General features: G+C 51.6%; 1 protein-coding gene across 4 annotated transcripts in view; it reads left to right on the forward strand.

The window, feature by feature from the left end:
* Positions 1-18315, forward strand: part of RAB11FIP4 (RAB11 family interacting protein 4) — a 114458-nt gene that overhangs the window by 30344 nt on the left and 65799 nt on the right. For 3 of the 4 annotated variants that reach the window (XM_032617335.1, XM_032617334.1, XM_032617336.1), the window contains exons 2-3: positions 3066-3153; positions 5970-6058. In XM_032617335.1, the coding sequence (XP_032473226.1) occupies positions 3066-3153; positions 5970-6058 (177 nt within the window). Of the gene's footprint in view, positions 1-3065; positions 3154-5969; positions 6059-8341; positions 8372-18315 lie in introns of those variants that run through there. The other variant, XM_032617339.1, reaches the window with a different exon arrangement.

Here is an 18315-nt window from a genome sequence, read left to right on the forward strand (position 1 = left end):
GGATGCACAGCCTCTGCCCACCCCTCACCCCCAGAGTCACGCCCGAGTGGAAAAGCAGGGTCAGCTGGGACAGAGGTACAAGCTCAGGGCCACCAAGGTCAGGGAGGGAGGAGGGCTGCTTGTATGGGGTCTTCCCTTGCTCACTCAGCTTCCAAACCCCACTGGGTGTGTCCCCATAATTGGAGCGGGCTTCAGAGCCCTGCAACTGCCTCACTAGAAAAGTGTACTGTGGGCGTGCAAGAAACGTGGTCCTTGTGGATAGGTGAATCCTCCAGGATGGCTTGGGCTTTGGAGAATGTGGTGGGCGGTATGGTGGGCTGGAGGGTGTCTGCCGTGACAGTATTAACAATAACAGCAGTGACGATAATCCTTTCCCTACATGCTATGTCTACAGTTTCCAAAGTGCTTTCGTACCCTCCACCTGCCACCCAGCCCCAAAGGAGTCTGGGAAAGAGCTCATCCTTGCCTGACTGTGCTTTAGATACTGATGGTGATTACGGGGGGGAGGGGAAAGGTGCCTGGCCACCAGCATGTGAGAGTGCGTGCACGTGTGTGTCCACGTGACCGTGTGTGATTAGCCAGAGGGGCCAGCAACTACCATCACCCCCCAGCAGAGTGCCCGGCTCATAGGCGGTACCCAGTCGTCCTCAATGAATAAATAAGTAAACGAATGCTTGCAGGTGTGCAGTAGAGGGGCTGCCACTAAATTACAGGTTGATTTAGAAGTGGGCTTCTGGAAGAAATATCAAGAGGCTGCATTTCAGGTATTGGAACTCTCAGGGGGAAAAAACGGGTTCTGACAAAATCGGCCATTGACAAAAACTGGGAAAAAAATACCCAGAGCTCACAAGTTTGAAGTCAGATGCTCTGATCAAAGACCAAATTGAGACATCCTTACAGAGAACAATTTGGCAACTGTTATCAAAAGGCTTAAAAACTTAGATGTCTTGTAGAACCGTTTATTTTCATTTATTCAACAAATATTTATGAAGCTTCTATTACATGCCAGTAATGGTGGGAGCTACAAGGTATACAGTGGTGATCAAAATAAGCATGATCCTTGATCTCAAGGAGCTTACTTTCTAGAGGGGTAGGGGGGAAGCTACAAATTAATAAAATTATCACATAAACATATAATTACATATTGCAGCAAATGGTTCTGAAAGAAAAGTATAGGGTGCTACAAGGCAGGGTAACAGTGGGGTAGGCCCTAATTAGATGGGCAGGACAGGCTTGTCCGGGAGAAACATTTCATAGAGGTATAAATGGAGACCTGTGGGATAAACAGACATTGCCAGATGATGAGTGGGGAGGACAAGCATTTGAGATACAGAGAACAGTATGTGCAAAGGCCCTGAGGCAGAAAAGAGCTTGGCTTGCTTGAGGAGCTGACTGAAGGCCAGTGTGGCTAGAATGCAGTGAGTGACAGAAGCAGTGGGAGGAGATTTGGCTGGAGGGGCCCGAAAACATACGGTGTTGTAGGCCATGTTGAGGAGTTCGGTGGGAAGGGAGGAAGTACGCAGTCAGGGAGTAGGACATTTGAGTGAGTGATGTTGGAGGAGGGACAAGCAACGGTGAAGCCTGGGTCCTCACTGTGGCCAAGGGGCCTGGGCGGCTGAGGTGGGATTTGGAACAACAGGAGGTCAAGGTTCTAAAAGGCCAGGCAGTCCACTGGTCATTCGCACAGCTGTAGAACCCCCCAAAGATGAGTTGTAACAGCAAAAAGTTGGAAATGACCACAATGCCCAGCTATTATGGGTGGTCAATAAGTAAATTATGGTATAGCTACTGGGCAGAATATTTATAACCACTAAAAATGTGAGTGGTACCCACTGGGCAGGGAGGGGAGGTGTTTCTGATATACTGTTAAGTAGGGGAGGAACTTCCCAACATCAGGAATGGCAGATTCCTTTGGGCTACACCTATTTACAAATTTATTTTTTTAACACTTTTCATTGAAGTGTAAGGTACAAATAGGACAGAAAAGTGCACTGGCCACAAGCGGACAGCTCAGTGAGTTTTCACTGTGTAACCAGACCCTAGATCAAGACAGAGAGACGACCCTGGTGTCTTCCTCCTGCACAGTTCCACAGATGTAGCTGCTATCTTGACCATAATTGGCTTTGCCTTAAATCTTGATGTGTAATTTGTAATTTTTAAATAATGGATACGTACGTCACATAATTATTTCCTCCCTGTAGATCAAGGGTGTCTCAGAACTAGAAAAAAAAAAAAGTGGTTAGAACTACGTGTTTTAAAGAAAAGTGGGAAAGGGGAGGGTTTTTGTTTTTGTTTTCAATTCATTAATTTATTTGTTTTTATTTTTGGCTGCATTGGGTCTTCACTCCTGTGCGCGGGCTTTCTCTAGTTGCTGTGAGCGGGAGCTACTCTTCATTGTGGTGCGCGGGCTTCTCATTGTCGTGGCTTCTCTGCAGAGCACGGGGTCTAGGTGCGTGGGCTTCGGTAGTTGTGGCTTCAGTAGTTGCGGCTCGCGGGCTGTAGAGCACAGGCTCAGTAGCTGTGGTGCACGGGCTTAGCTGCTCCGCGGCATGTGGGATCTTCCCGGACCAGGCCTCCAACCCGTGGCCCCTGCCCTGGCAGGCCGATTCTTAACCACTGCGCCACCGGGGAAGCCCAAGGGGAGGGTTTTGATACATTGTCTTTTCTAGAGTTTCTGCAGTGAATTTATATTATTTTTGTATGAAAGAAACTGCTGAGTTAAAAAAAAAATCAGTGCTTCTTTTCCACGTGCCAGTCTTAGAGAAATAACTTGGGGACTGAAGCTCAGGCCAAACAAACCCGGGTTCTGAGCACTGCGGTGATGGATGTGATTTTCCTCACTCGTGTCTGTCGACCTCAGAATAAAGTGGCCCCACCGCTGTCTGGGGCTGGCACTGACCCCGCCGAGGGGGACAGGGCTAGGAAGGGGACTGCTGGCGTCCCCTTGGTTCAAGTGACAAACCCTCCCTCCCTCCCGGCCTCCCTGGCCAGCCTCAGGCCAGCTCTGTGAACTCTCTGGGGGCATTTCCGGGGGCCTCATACCTGTCCCTGCTTCCTTTCCACAGGTGGAAAAACTGGTGAAGTATTTGGATCCCAACGACCTGGGGAGAATCAACTTCAAGGACTTTTGCCGAGGGGTGTTCGCCATGAAAGGTGAGGTCTTCTGGGGGGAGGGGGGTCCTAGGGGTTCCCAGGATCCTGTCTGGCTGGGGAGGCTGGCGTGGCTTGGGTTTCAGCTCAGATTCCCCCCCACGGGGGTCCCAGGAGCCCAGGATGGGTTCCAGAAGTAGGCTCTGCCTTTGACTCCCCCAGGGGGGCCAAGGGGAAGGGACTTGGGCTCCCACAGCTGTGCCCGCTGGTGAGGGGCTGTGGGTGTCACTGAACCTCTGTCATGTGGTCCCACACCGGCAGCCAGGCATTTCTACCCTTCCCGTTGTCTGTCCCCTTCCCGAGAACGGCCCCCCTCCCTCCTCTCCCCTCCCCTCCTCTCCCCTCCCCTGCTCTCCCCTCCCCTCCTCTCCCCTCCCCTGCTCTCCCCTCCCCTCCTCTCCCCTCCCCTCCTCTCTCCTCCCCTCCTCTCCCCTCCACTCCCCTCCCCTCCACTCCCCTCCCCTCCTCTCCCCTCCCCTCTCCTCCCCTCCTCTCCCCTCCTCTCCCCTCCCCTCCCCTCCTCTCCCCTCCCTCCTCTCCCCTCCCCTCCTCTCCCCTCCTCTACCTTCCCCTCCCCTCCCTCCCCTCCCCTCCTCTCCCCTCCCTCCCCTTCCCTCCCCTCCCTCCCCTTCCCTCCCCTCCTCTCCCCTCCCCTCCCCTCCCCTCCCCTCCCCTCCTCTCTGCCCCTCCCTCTCCTGAGGGAACTCATCTCCCTCAAGGACATCAGACTCCTGAGAAGTTTCCCAAAACACAGGCTTCAGTTTTGAACGAGGACAGTTCAGAGCTGGTCCCCTCATCTCCCTGCCTCTGTTCTGAATTTCCTTCATTTGTTTCCTCCCCACTCCCTCCTCCTAACTCCTCCGAATTCCTTCCTGTCTTCCCTTTAGGGGGGAATATAAAAACCCCTCTCGTTTTCCCCCCACTCAAAGGCAGTTATGAGACGCCTGCAGGAATCAGAGTGTGGCCACTCGCTACTGAAGTGTTCGTCTGGAGACAGTGGTCCAGCTCACCAGCCTGTGAGGAGAGCACAGTTTACATCTGGAAGTCCCCGGGCCTTGCTGTTATCTGTGGAGGATGCCGTGTTTCCCTGTCTGTGTGGCTCAGAGCAGCACGAAGCCTTCCCTGTGGGGTCCCTCAGAGTCTGGGAGGGTGGGAAGGAAGCAGGAATTCCTTGCATAGAAGTGAGGGGCGAAAGGAAGTGAGCAGAGAGGTCGGGGGGACTGTGCAAGGCAGCCCCAGGAAAGGTTTCTGAATGGGGTTGCTTGACTCAGTAGGGCCACCACTAACTGTGCCCGGCATGTCCCTGTGCTGGCGCTCTGCAGGTCTGACCTCCTGTTTGCTGTTCTGAGACCAGTTCCAATGTGTGGAGGTGAGGGGTTCCTCCCATGCCAACAAACAATTTTCTCACACCAGCAGGGTGTCTGAGGAGAATTCAGCTCAATTTTGACACCGTCTACCTGGAGGTAGCATCGGATTCCACAGGTTAAGGGCTCAGTCCTATAAAACTGTCTCCCACCCCCATTTCAGAAGCCCGTCACAAGCCCAGGCTGTTACCTATGCTTCTGACCAGCCAGCTGTAAGTCAGAGGTTCCCACGACCCCCTCCTTGGGTTGGATTAATTTGCTAGAGTGACTCACAGAACTCAGAGAAACATTTTACTCACTAGATTACCGGCTTATTGCAAAAGGATACGACTCAGGAACAGGCAGATGGAAGCGGTGCGTGGGGCAAGGTGTGGGGAAAGGTGCAGGTCAGCCATGCTCTCTCGGAGGGCACCACTCTCCCCAAATCTCCATGTGTTCACCAACCCGGAAGCTCTCTGAACCTGGTACTTTTGGGTTTCTGTGGCGCCTTCATCATAGTCGTGATCAATGAAATCATTGGACATTGGCGATTGATCCAACCTCCAGGCCCTCACCGCTCCCTGGAGGTCAGAGGTCAGAGGTTGGGACTGAAAGGTCCAGCCCTCTAATCACCTGGTTGGTTCTCTTGGCAACCAGCCCCCATCCTTAGGTGGGTCCCCAAATCACCTCATTAACATAAAAAGATATCTTTGTCACTCTCAACACTTAGGAAATTCTGAGGGTTTTGGGAGCTGTGAGTTACAAACTGTGAATGAAGGCCAAATACCTATTTTCTTATAAATCACAATATCACACCTCCTTTGTCCGTTACGATTTGGGGGCATTTGTTCAGGGGAGGGAGGCCAGCTGTGTAAGTCTGCAGCAAGTAGCGCCATCCTGAAGGTGGCCTTCCATGTTCTGGAGTTTGCAGGGTTGCAGAGGGCCTCAGCCTTGCAGCCCTGGACTGTGTGTGTTTGGAGTCCCTGTGAGCCAGGCAGGGAGTATGTTCTTATATCCCCTCCTCCAGGAAGGCCTCCTGGATTCTTTTTGCCCCAGCCTCCCCTCCGCAACTGGGAGTCTGTCTTCTGTATGTTCCCTGATGCTGTTAGTCCCAGTGGAAGAACGTCTGGAGGGCAAGGACCTGTCTCGGCTCCCTCTGCCTGGCCCTGGACTGGCTTCCCTGCAGACTGGGTGCCCCATCTCTGCCCCTGAATGATCAGCTGGTCTCTTGGAGACTTGGGGCCTCTGCCTCCCTGCAGCCCTACCCAGCCAAGGCTTACTCATCAGAAGCAAAGCTGCCCAGGGAATTCCCTGGCAGTCCAGTGGTTAAGACTCTGTGCGTTCACTGCCAAGGGCCCAAGTTCGATCCCTGGTCAGGGAACTAAGATCCTGCAAAAAAAAAAAAAAAAAAAAGAAGCAAAGCAGCCGGGCTGGGCTGAGGCTCTGACCCTCCACTGTCTGTCTGTCCATCCACAGGCTGTGAGGAGCTGCTGAAGGATGTGCTGGCCGTGGAGAGCGCTGGGACACTGCCCTGCGCGCTGGAGATCCCAGACTGCGTGGTGCAGGTGAGAGGGGCGGCCACCGCGGAAGGGATGGGGAGCCTCCAGCCGCCTACCTTACCCTGCTTGGTCTTCCGTCTTCTTGCCTTTGCTTCACCTTTTTGGTGTCAGGGAGACCCCAGAGCCCCCTCTGAGGGCCCTTTGGCTTCAAAGTCAAGAAAGAGATTTTGGAACTGGTGCAGTGCAGACCCTTGGGAAGCCACAGCAGAGGGTGTAGGGGCTGGGAATCCTCACAGGGCACCTTCCCCCACTCTGAGGTCCCAAGGAGAAGCTGAGCTCCAGAGGGAAAGTGGTACGCTCGAGGTCAACAGCAGGCAGGGAGACAATTTTTCTCTTTTCTCCAACACCAGCTGGATGTCCAGCAATCCAATCTACTCCTGACACTAACTGCCCAGGGGTGGTGCAGGCCCCAGGGCCAGAGCCTTAGCCTCGCTTGGGAGCAGCCACAGACGGGGCACCCAGGCTACCTGCACTTCTGCTGGGGCCAGCTACAAATGCAGGGTTCTCCCAACCCCCCTCAGGTTCCGTAGTTCACTAGAACGGCTCACAGAACTCAGGAAAGCACTCTGTTTATGATTATTGCTTCATTATAAGGGATACAATTCAGGAAAGACGCACGGGGCAAGGTATGTGGCCGGGAGGCGGGGGCACTCTCCAGGGGCACCACGTCCCTGCACGGCAGTGTGTCACCAACCCGGAAGCTCCGGGTCTCATTGCTCTAGAGTTTGTACGACCCCATCTGCAGCCCTCTCACCTCCTGCAGGTGGGTGTGGGTGGGGCTTAAAGTTCCCCACTTCAAATCACCAGTTTGGTCTTTGTGGTGACCAGCCCCATCCTGTGGCTCTCTGGGGATCCCACCTGAGTCACCTCATTAGCATGAACTCAGGTGGGGTTGAAAGGGACTCCTTATGAATAATAAAAGTCACTCCGATCGCTCAGGAAGTTCCAAGGGTTTTAGGAGCTCTGTTCCAGGAAGTGGGACAAGGACCGCAGTCCCCATGGCTCTGTCTTACTGTCATCATCACCTAACGGTTTGTTTATTATGAAACTTCCATCGTTTTCCCAAACACTTGCAGAGTCATCTTACAGACGAATACAGTTCATGATGCCTGTACTGACGGTCTCTAGGGTCCCTTCTGGCGGAGACAGCCCGCCAGAAGGGCTGGAAGAGGATCGTCTTGGTTTGTCATCCAGGCTTAGCTCCAAAACCTCTTCTCCACCCTCTGGTTGGTGCCTCATCTGACCCCAAACATGAGTCTTTTCTATAGCTGAAGGAGGCCCAGGACCCCAGAGGTCACTTTGGCCAATGGCATACTTCTTGGGATCCAGCTGGGTGGTAGGCTCAGGGCTGGGACTGGGGGAGGGGATCCCTACAGGGGGCTGTGGACAAAGAGTGTAGTTTGCCACATCGGTAACAAAGGATGTTGTGGCCATGAAGCCATCAGCCACTGCAGCTGCTGCCTCCCCCCTCAAATGGTGCCCCCTGAGGGGATTCAGGATGGAGAAAACAGGGTACTGGCCCTAGAGAGCTAAGGTGCATAAAGGAACGATTTCAGTGAGCCCAGACTCTTGCATCTTCCCGTACAGAGAAAAGGGCTGAATTCCTTAACTTGAGATGTCTGTTTTTCTTAAATTAATAGTAAGCTTTTGATGTTTTGACTACCTGGTTTTTTTTGCAAAACTCCTGTATGTCCTGGCTCCTTCCTTACGTCTTAGGAACAGTGCCTCAGAGCTATCTGCCTGGGCGTAAGTCCTCAGTAAGTCTGCCAAATAAAACAAAATTCTTGGGACTTCCCTGGAGGTCCAGTGGTTAAGACTTCGTGCTTGCACTGCAGGGAGCGCAGGTTTGATCCCTGGTCTTGGAACTAAGATCCCACATGCCACGCCATCGCGCAGCCAAGAAAAAATATAATTCTTGACTTTTAAGTTGTGCTTTTTTTTTTTTTTTTTCCGCTTGACAGGGCCCTAATGCCCAGAGCTGCCCAGCAAAATGGTGTTACAGAAGGCCAAGGCTCAAAGGTGGCAGAGACCCAAGCCGGGTACCAGGGCCTCCAAGATAGGTCTCAGGTGGTTGGACCCCAGGGTGCTGTGCCCTCAGGGATGAGTGAAGAAGAGCTGGGCTCCAAGAGGTGCAGAGGCCAGCAGTGAGGGCTCCAGACCTGCCTCAAGGGGCAGCAGATGTGGGGTGAAGATGCATTTGGGCCTGACTGATGGGACCAGGACCAGAGCAGAGGACCCCAATGCAGGACGAACACTGAGAGCGTCCTGGGAGTCTTGGAGCGGGGCCCTCGTGGACTGAACAGGAAATGGGGTAACGAGGTAGGCTGTGGGACCAGTCAGAACTGGGTCCACACCCCGCTTTGGCCACTGAGGAGCCCTGCAAACCCAGGCACGTTACTCTCAACTCCTCAGAGCCTATAAAACAGGGCTCGCCATACCCGTCTTGTGAAAATTCACTGAGAAAACAGGCTGCTAATATGTGAGAATCCCCTTCCTCCCAGTGCCGTGTCTTAGAGATTCGTGTGAGAAATGGTGCTGAAGTCTGCATCTTTCACCCTTGGCTACCAGTGTTTCAAAATCACGTCAAAATAAAGGCCTGCATGTGAGGAGCTGGAGGTCAGAGCGGAGCCCTAGCCGGGCTTCCGCACCAGCCAGCCGTACCAGGGCCGGGTCCCGTTCCCGCAGCTGTGGGCTGCTTTCGTGACCTCCGCACTAGGCCGGCCACACTGGCAGGTGGAGAAAAGGGGAGAGATAGGCGTGGAGGAGTTGGCTTCTGAGAGAGCGCTCTTCTTTTTGTTTATTTATTTATTATTTTTGGCTGCGTTGGGTCTTCGTTGCTGCGCGCGGGCTTTCTCTAGTTGCGGCGAGTGGGGGCTACTCTTCGTTGCGGTGCGCGAGCTTCTCATTGCGGTGGCTTCTCTTGTTGCGGAGCACAGGCTCTAGGCACACAGGCTCAGTAGTTGTGGCACACGGACTCAGTAGTTGTGGCTCGCGGGCTCTAGAGCGCAGGCTCAGTAGCTGTGACGCACGGGCTTAGTTCCTCCACGGCATGTGGGATCTTCCCGGACCAGGGCTCGAACCCGTGTCCCCTGCATTGGCAGGCGGATTCTTAACCACTGTGCCACCAGGGAAGTCCCGAGAGTGCTCTTCTTTTTAAAGCAATATTGTTTTCTCCACAATGCAACATGTGGAGGTTACAGAAAAGCAGAAAGATCAGGTCGGTCGAATCCCAGCAACCCCAGTGCCCCCCTCATCTCCTCTCTCGGGACTTTAGGTGTAAGCCCCTCCTTGTGAACTCTTTTCTGCCCCCGACCTGTCTGGCCCTTACAGGTGGCTCGGGTGGTCGGAGCCCAGCGAGGTGGCTGTTGATCCCTGGACACGCTGGGCAGCCTTGTCCGTGAGCGCCCGGTAGGCAGAGTGGGGGGCTGGGGCTCTGTTCCTCACGACAGGCTCCTCGGTGCTGGGAGGGCTGAGGGGGCAGAGCGCAAAGCCAGCCTGCCAGACCAGTGGGCTCCTGCAGTGAGGGGCTGAAAAGGCCTGGAGGCCCCGTGGTGTGAATGAATCCCTCCCTGCTCAGGCTCCTGCACTGTCTGGGCAGCTCTGGGCAGCTCTGGGTTCCATTTGGCTAAAGGCCACGAGGGGCGAGACCATAGCTCCTCAGGTTGCGGGGAGCGGAGGGGGCCTGCCTGGGGCACGTACTCATCCTGCAGGCTCAGCCCTCAGGGTCCTGTTGTGTCCCAGCTGTCCCCTAGGGGTCAGCTTGAGACCAGCCAAGCAGAGGGAGCCCGGATCATTACTTGGGCTTCCCAGGTGCTACTAGGGGAGGAGTGGTTTGGGACCAAGCGAGGATGACGTAGGATGGGACCACAGGAGCATGCCTCCCCCCACCCCCAGGGTGGGGCGGGGACCTCTGACGTCAACACTTGACAAGAGGGTCGTAGTTAAAGTAGTGAAGTAGTGAAACACTCCGTGGTGCTGGTTAGTAAACAGATGCAAACCCGGCAGCCTGAGGGCACCCACCCCATTCACCCCTCTTCCAGGCCCCTGGAACCCAAACCCCCCAAACCAGCTATCACCACAGGCGCTCTGGGCCTGCCCTCCAGACAATGCAAGTCCATCTGGGTAGGTGGACCTGCATCCCACCAGCTCTTTTTTTTCTAATTGAAGTATAGTTGATTTACAATGTTGTGTTCCCTGCTGTACAGCAAAATGATTCAGTTATACATATACATATATATACATTCTCTTTCATATTCTTTTCCATTATGGTTTATCACAGGATATTGAATATAGTTCCCTGCACTGTACGGTAGGACCTTGTTGTTTATCCATCCTATATGTAATAGTTTGCATCTGCTAATCCCAAACTCCCAATCCATCCCTCCCCCGCCTCACCTCCCCCTTGGCAACCGCAACTCTGTTCTCTATGTCTGTGAGTTCGTTACTGTTTCATAGCTAGGTTCATTTGTGTCATATTTTAGATTCCACATATAAGTGATATCATATGGTACTTGTCTTTCTCTTTCTGACTTCCTTCACATAGTAGGATAATCTCTAGGTCCATGTGTGTTGCTGCAAATGGCATTATTTCATTCTTTTTCTGGCTAAGTAGTATTCCATTGTATATATGTACCACATCTACTTTATCCATTTATCTGTTGATGGGCATTTAGGTTGCTTCCATGACCTGGCTATTGTAAATAGTGCTGCTGTGAACATAGGGGTGCATGTATCTTTTCAAATTATAGTTTTGTCTGGGTATATGCCCAGTAGTGGGATTGCTGGATCATATGGCAACTCTATGTTTAGTTTTTTGAGGAACCTCCATACTGTTCTCCACAGTGGCTGTACTGATTTACATTCCCACCAACAGTGCAGGAGGGTTCCCTTTTCTCCACACCCTCTCCAGCATTTATCATTTGTAGACTTTTTAATGATGGCCATTCTGACCAGTGTGAGGTGGTACCTCACTGTAGTTTTATTTATTTAGTTAGTTACTTATGGCTGTGCTGGGTCTTCATTTCTGTGCGAGGGCTTTCTCTAGTTGCGGCGAGCGGGGGCCACTCTTCATCGTGGTGCGTGGGCCTCTCACTATCGCGGCCTCTCGTTGCAGAGCACAGGCTCCAGACGCGCAGCCTCAGCGGCCACGGCTCACGGGCCCAGCTGCTCCGCGGCATGTGGGATCCTCCCAGACCAGGGCTCAAACCCGTGTCCCCTGCATTGGCAGGCAGACTCTCAACCACTGCGCCCCCAGGGAGGCCCTCACTGTACTTTTGATTTGCATTTCTCGAATACTTAGCAATGATGAGCATCTTTTCGTGCCTGTTGGCCATCTGCCCCACCATCCCACCAGCTCTTGAACTCACTGGATGTCACCCTGCCTGTGTCCTTAGAGCCTGCAGCGCCCTGGCGCAAAAAGGGCTTGGTAAACCCAACTGTTGGCAAGTTTTCTGATGCAGGTGGATTTGAGTTTGGTCAGAGGGGGCGCTGGGTGTCGCAGGGGTCCATGGGTTGGCATCCCGAGGCTGCGGTCTCAGGACACGCCCTGGGAGCCCATCGTGAGGCTGGCCCACTTAGCGGGCTGCCACTGCACATGGGTTGGCACCCCGAGGCTGAGGTCTCAGGACACGCCCTGGGAGCCCACCGTGAGGCTGGCCCACTTAGCGGGCTGCCACTGCACATGGGTTGGCATCCCGAGGCTGAGGCCTCAGGACACGCCCTGGGAGCCCATCGTGAGGCTGGCCCACTTAGCGGGCTGCCACTGCACATGGGTTGGCATCCCGAGGCTGTGGTCTCAGGACACGCCCTGGGAGCCCACCGTGAGGCTGGCCCACTTAGCGGGCTGCCACTGCACTCCCTTTGTGCAGCTCCAAGACCTTACGGTGTAGGGGTCTCTGTAGGGTGGGGACGTGGGCACTCACAGAGAGCCCCACCCTCGGGCCTTAAACGCAAGCGGGCAGTGGGATGAAATCTGACTCATAAGCCCTCATGTGAGATCCTGGGTCGTCCTCCCACGTGGGCTGGTTCATAGGGAACCCCATAAAACGCATAGGGTGTCAGGCCACCTGGTTCTCCTCCTGTGTAACCGCCATCCCAGCGAATGGTGTCACCATCATCCAGCCCTTAAGCCAGAAAGTCATCCTTGATGCCCCACATCCAGCCAGCCTGAGTCCTCTGGTCCCCACTCACCCCTCGTCCCTCTCCCTCTGCTGACTCCTGGCCCCTCAGCGTCCCCAGCCTTTCTCTCTCCAGACCCACATCCCACAGTCACCTCAGGATCTTCCTAAGGAGCTGGCACCACCCCCACTTCGGTGGCCCCCTCATCACCAGTGGGATAAAATCCACCACTTCTCCAGCCTCACCTCTCACTGCCACACTTCTCACACCCCAAAATTGGTGACACCCAGTTGCTCCTTATTTACTGAAAAGACCCTGTTCTCTCTTGCCTCCCAGACTTTGCACAAGTTCTTCTTTCTCCTGGGATGGCCTCCCACCCACTGTCCCTGGGATAACTTCTGCTCATCGTTTAAGACTTAAGTAGGTACCTCCTCCTCCAGGAAGCCTTGTCTAGTTCCCTCTGCCCCCAGCCTGGAGTGGGACCTGTGCCGAGCTTTCCTGGGGCCCTGTGCCCTCTGTCATCCTTGCCTTCACCTCACCCTCCAGGACAGCTCCATGTTCCCCACACGGCGACACCATTTTCACCTGGTGGTGGCAGAGCTCGAGCTGAGTTCATCTCCTTCGCACCCAGCACAGTGCCCCTAGTGAACATCCTTATCCACGCACCATAGATCGTTTCTCTGAGTATTTCTAGGATTTGAAATCTAGAAATGGAATTGCTCTATCGAAGGGTATGCAGATTTTATTTTTTAATCGATGGGGCCAAATTTTCCTTCCAAAAAGACGGTACCAATTGTATCATCCAACAGTAGATGAGAGACTGCCCGGATCCTCAGCCCTTTGCCAGTCCTGGAAGTCCTCCATCTACCTACAGGCCCCCCTTCTACTCCTCTCCCCTCCCTTCTCCCACTCACCAATCTGATGGAGGAAAACTCACTCTCACTTTCATCTGTGTTGCCGTTTATGGTGAAGGAGACCATCGTTCCTTCTGTTCACTGGGCCTGTGGATTTCTTCTTTTGTTAATTGCCTCTTTATAGTCTTTGCTCATTTTCTGTTGGGTTGTCTTTTCCTTTTTTTTTTTTTTTGCCTTTTCTTTTTTGGGGGGGCCGTGCCTCACAGCATGTGGGATCTTAGGGATTGCACCTGTGCCCCCTGCAGTGGAAGGGATTGAACCTGTGCCCCCTGCAGTGGAAGCGCAGAGCCCTAACCACTGGACCGCCGGGGAAGTCCCTGGGTTGTCTTTTCCTTATTGATTTGTATGAAATCTATATACACAAAATCTCTATATATTCTGTCAGTCTATGCCTTTTGCTTATATTTTAATTTTGGTTTTGGTGTCTTTTATTGCATAAATTTTAAAGTTCGGATGTCGTCATTATCAGTCCTTTTATGCCATTTACGTTTTGTGTATTATGTGGTGCCTTCTTTACCTCAAGGTTATAAACATACTATTCTCCTGTATATGTTTTTCAAATACTTTTAGACAAAAATTGTTTATGTTTAGCTCTTTGATCCATCAGGAGCTTATTTTTGGTTTTGGTGAGGATAATATCTGGCATTTTTATGTTCCAAATGTTGCCAGCTGTTCACATTCCTGCTGTGGAATAGTCCCTCGTTCTCCACTTATTTGAAATCTCACCCCTTTATCGTGAGCTAAATTGCCGTATAACGTGGGTCTCTTTCTGGACTCTGGTCTGTTGTATTGATCTATTTGTCTACCTGTTTCTAAGCCAGTTTCAGTTACCCTTGCTTTACCGTGTGATATCTGATAGAGAAAGCCTCCCTCATCATTCTTTACTTTTAAAAAATTTTTTGTTATCCTTACATATTTTCTCTTCCAGAATACTCTTTTTTGTCGAAATTCATTTAAAATCCTGCTAGGGATTTTGTTTGAAATTTGTACATCAGTGGAAGGGAACTGGCTTTTTTACAGTGTTGAATTCTCTCATCCGAGAACGTAGTAAATCTCTTCATCTTTTCTGGCCTTCTTTTATGCCCTTCAGGAAAATGTTATGATTTTCTCAAATAGGTTTTGCACATTTCTTCATAGGGTGACTCTATTTTAGAATTTCTGTTGCTGTTACATGTAGGATCTTTTTGCCGTGATATTGTCTAATTGGTTATGGCTAAGTGTCTAGGAGACGTTTTGATTTTTGGTGTTGATCTTGTCATGACGACCTTACTAAACTCCCTTATTAGTTCTAATAGTTCAATTACAAACTATTTTCTAGCCTGCTTAATCTATATAACAATGCAGCCATATTCTTTTTTTCTGCATAAATTTAAATAGCTGCATGATATTTCATTGCAAGAAGACAACCACATTTATTTACCAGTTCCTTATTATTGGTCATATATATATGTAATTTTTTTTTTTCTTAACCTACTTTGGGGGATTAACAAAAGCAGTGTTTTAAACACTCTTGTAGCTAAATTGTTCCCCACAGAAGCACTTATTGTTTTAGAGCAAGCCAGAGGTTGGCAAACGACAGTTCCCATGGGCCAAATCTAGCAGCTTGTTTTTGTAAATAAAGTTTTATTGGAACATGGCCACGCCCATCTGCTCACCCTTGTGTGTCTGCTTTCCCATCACAGTGGCAGAGTTGAGTGGCTGCCACAGAGCCTAAACTGTTTACTATCTGCCCTTTACGGAAAAGGTTTGCCAACCTTTAAGATAAATTCTGATAGGTGGAAACCGTTTTATCAAAAGGATACAAATCTTAAAATTTCTAATACATCTGTCAAATTCCTTTCCAGAAAAGTTGTCTCAATTAATCTTTCATCAGGATCGTGTCAGATTCCTCCTACCCTTTGTTTACTGGCTGTTCTGCTTTCTCAAATCTTTCTCATTGACAGGCTAAAATTAGGATTGCTCCTTTGAATTATAATATGGTTGAACTTCTTAAATTGCCTTTATTGGTCACCAGGAGTTCTTTCTTTTTTTTTTTTTTTTTTTTTTTTGCGGTACGTGGGCCTCCCACTGTTGTGGCCTCTCCCGTTGCGGAGCACAGGCTCCGGACGCACAGGCTCAGAGGCCACGGCTCATGGGCCCAGCCGCTCCGCGGCACGTGGGATCCTCCCGGACCGGGGCACGAACCCGTGTCCCCTGCATCGGCAGGCAGACTCTCAACCACTGAGCCACCAGGGAAGCCCCAGGAGTTCTTTCTTCATTAATTGCCTGCCCACATCCTTCACCCTCATCTCCATAGATGTATTCATTCCCATTGATGTAAAACAACTAGAAATATTAACTTTTGGACATACCTCACAAATATTTTTTCAGCTTGTCATTTCTTTTTAACTTTGTTTATGACAGCAAATCTAAAAGGTTTTTAGAGCCAACTCAATCTTTTCCGTTGCAGCTTCTGCCTTTGGTGTACTACTTAGAAAACTTTCCTACCCAAGGCTGTGACACTATATTCTGTTTTATTTTTATTTTATGTATTTGGTTTTCATGTTTAAAGCTTTGATCCACAGAGTGAATTTTGATGTCTGTGGTGAGATAAGGATCCTGTTTTCCTTTTTCCCCTCAGCCCCTCCTACCCTCCCTTCTGCCCAACTCACCTCGTGGGAACCAGAAGCTCTTGACAAGGTTATGCTTAAGGGGTCCCCGGGGGTCAAAACAAACCGGGGTTTGCTGGGAATGAGGGCATCAGCCTGAGCCCAACCTGGCTCTTCTGCTCATAATCAGAAGGAGCTTGGTCAACCTCCAGTCTTGCCAGAACAGTTTTTAAAAATCTGCCCTGAACTTCTCTCCAGAGCTGGCCTGGGGGTATGTAGGGCCTGAAGGTCCAAGTCCACCATTGCTTAATTTCATCCATTTTGAAGCAAGCATTTCTAAAACCACTTTTGCAACAATGATACTTTTAAATTCTAAAAATACTTTTCTTGACAGCCTCTGATTCAGCTGTGCTGGTGAAGGTGTAGGTGGTGGCACCATGCTTATGCTGGTACGGGGAGGGGGGAGCGTGTTTCCTAGCTCAGGGAGGGGCCTTACTTGATCCTTTCCTCTCATATATGGCCCCAGTTTTTTTTTTTTTCTGTTCCAACACCTTCCTCCTTCCAAAGGAAAGAATAATTTACTTATCCGAAGCCCGAGAATTTCTGTAAGAATAAAAAGATCCTTAAGTCATATCTTTGAGAAGTAATTAAACTCTGATTAAACACCAAAGGTGGCTGGGACAGAAGCAGAGCCAATGTTGATGGTTGCCTTGGTCTGTCCTGGACCATCTGTCCCCCATCTTCTGCCCCTGACCATCCCGACCCTAGGAAGGCTGGGTTCAGCTGGCCCACTGAGACCAACTTCCAGGACACTCTTTTTTTTTTTTTTTTTTTTTTTTTTTTTGTGGTACGCGGGCCTCTCACTGTCGTGGCCTCTCCTGTTGCGGAGCACAGGCTCCAGACGCGCAGGCTCAGCGGCCATGGCTCACGGGCCCAGCCGCTCCGCGGCATGAGGGATCTTCCCGGACCGGGGCACGAACCCGTGTCCCCTGCATCGGCAGGCGGACTCTCAACCACTGCGCCACCAGGGAAGCCCCACTCATCTATTTTTAAAAGCTCCCCAAGTAACTTGAATGTACACCCAACGTTGCAAGCCAAGGATCTGAGCTAGGAATGCTCAGACTTGGCGGCATATTAGAATTCTCTGGGAGCTTTTAAGATTCTGGGTGCCCAGCTGTCCCTCAGACCAATGAACCCGGAACCTCTAGGGGTGGGACCCAGGCATCAGCACTTTTTAAAGCTCCTCACGGGATTCCACGAAGCCATGACCCGTACAACGTCCTGGATTCTGGTCAGTTTACATCAACACTTCTTTTCCCTGAGGATGGAACGCAGAGGCTGGGGGTGGGGGAGAAGAGTCTTATACCTTGAAAATGGCCAATGGCTGGCACAGCATGTGTGTTCAAATGTCGGCTGCCCTTGGCACATGGCCCCGGAAGTATCCTCTGGGGAGAGTGGCTCGGGACTACGGGGCCCTGGCTGGAGGTGTCCGTCCCCCGTAGAACTGGGCCGCCTGGGTTCTCAGGCCCGGGCAGGGAGCATTCTTGGTGGCCAGTGAGCCATGACCGCTTTCCCAGAGGGAGGCCTGCAAGGGCCCACGGGGACTCTGGGTCAGCAGGGCGGGGGCTCCATGTGTCAGAACCCAAACAGGAATCTCATTTAGAGAGTTCCTCGTCTGCCACCCAGTTCTGCAAACTTCTGAGAGCTCAGGCTGCCCTGCAGAGAACGGAGAGCAGATCACACTGACTTCAGAGACCCGCCAAATGTACTTTTCCTCCAACTTGCAGGAAAGTTGTGAGAGCAGTGCAACGAGTACCCATAGATCTGCCACCCTAGATTCACCGGTTGTTAACATGTTGGCAATCTGCGTTCTCTGCATTTGTGTGTGTCTCTGTATACACGCTTCTTTGGGGGGCGAGGGGGGCTGGACCATTTGAAAGTTAGTTGCAGACATTATGACACTTCATCCTTAAATACTTGACCCTTCCTAGGAGCAAGGATATCCTCCTAGATAACGGCAACACGCTCATCACCTGTGGCTGATATAGCAATGTATTATCTGATAGAAACTCCATATTCAGGGTTTCCTAATATTTTTATAGCTTTTCTGTCTGATCTCGGATCCAATCCAGGATGACACATTACATTTAGTTGTCATGTCTCTTTAGTCTCCGTTAATCCGGAATAGTTTATCCACCTTTTCCTCTATGTGCACCATCACCTGAGGGCCCCAAGAGGTTGTCGCCCCACTGATTTTGCCTTTGGCTTCGGACTCTCGTATGGAGCCACAGCGCCCTCTGCATTAACTGTACTAACGCCTAGCGGGCGTTTCACACCTGTCTGGCCCAAAGCGCTTTGATGCTGCCCCATCCTCCTAGCTCTCGGAAAGGCTCCCCATCTCAGGAGCCGGTACCGCCACCCACCTGTCCGCTGGGACCAGGAACTGAGTTGTGCTTAATGTCTCTCCTTCCTCCCATAGCCAACCCGTCCGCAAGGCCTGTTGGTTTTATCTGCAGGATCCGTCCCGAGGTGTCCCCTTCACCCACTTCCATGTTACACCCCGTCAGAGCTTCACACCATCCCCCTACCTGGTCACCCGTTCTCTCTCTTCCCTTCCTCCTTACAAGAGCCAGAGTGTCCTTTC

The sequence above is a fragment of the Phocoena sinus genome, chromosome 20 (assembly GCF_008692025.1).
Source record: "Phocoena sinus isolate mPhoSin1 chromosome 20, mPhoSin1.pri, whole genome shotgun sequence".
NCBI lineage: Eukaryota > Metazoa > Chordata > Mammalia > Artiodactyla > Phocoenidae > Phocoena > Phocoena sinus.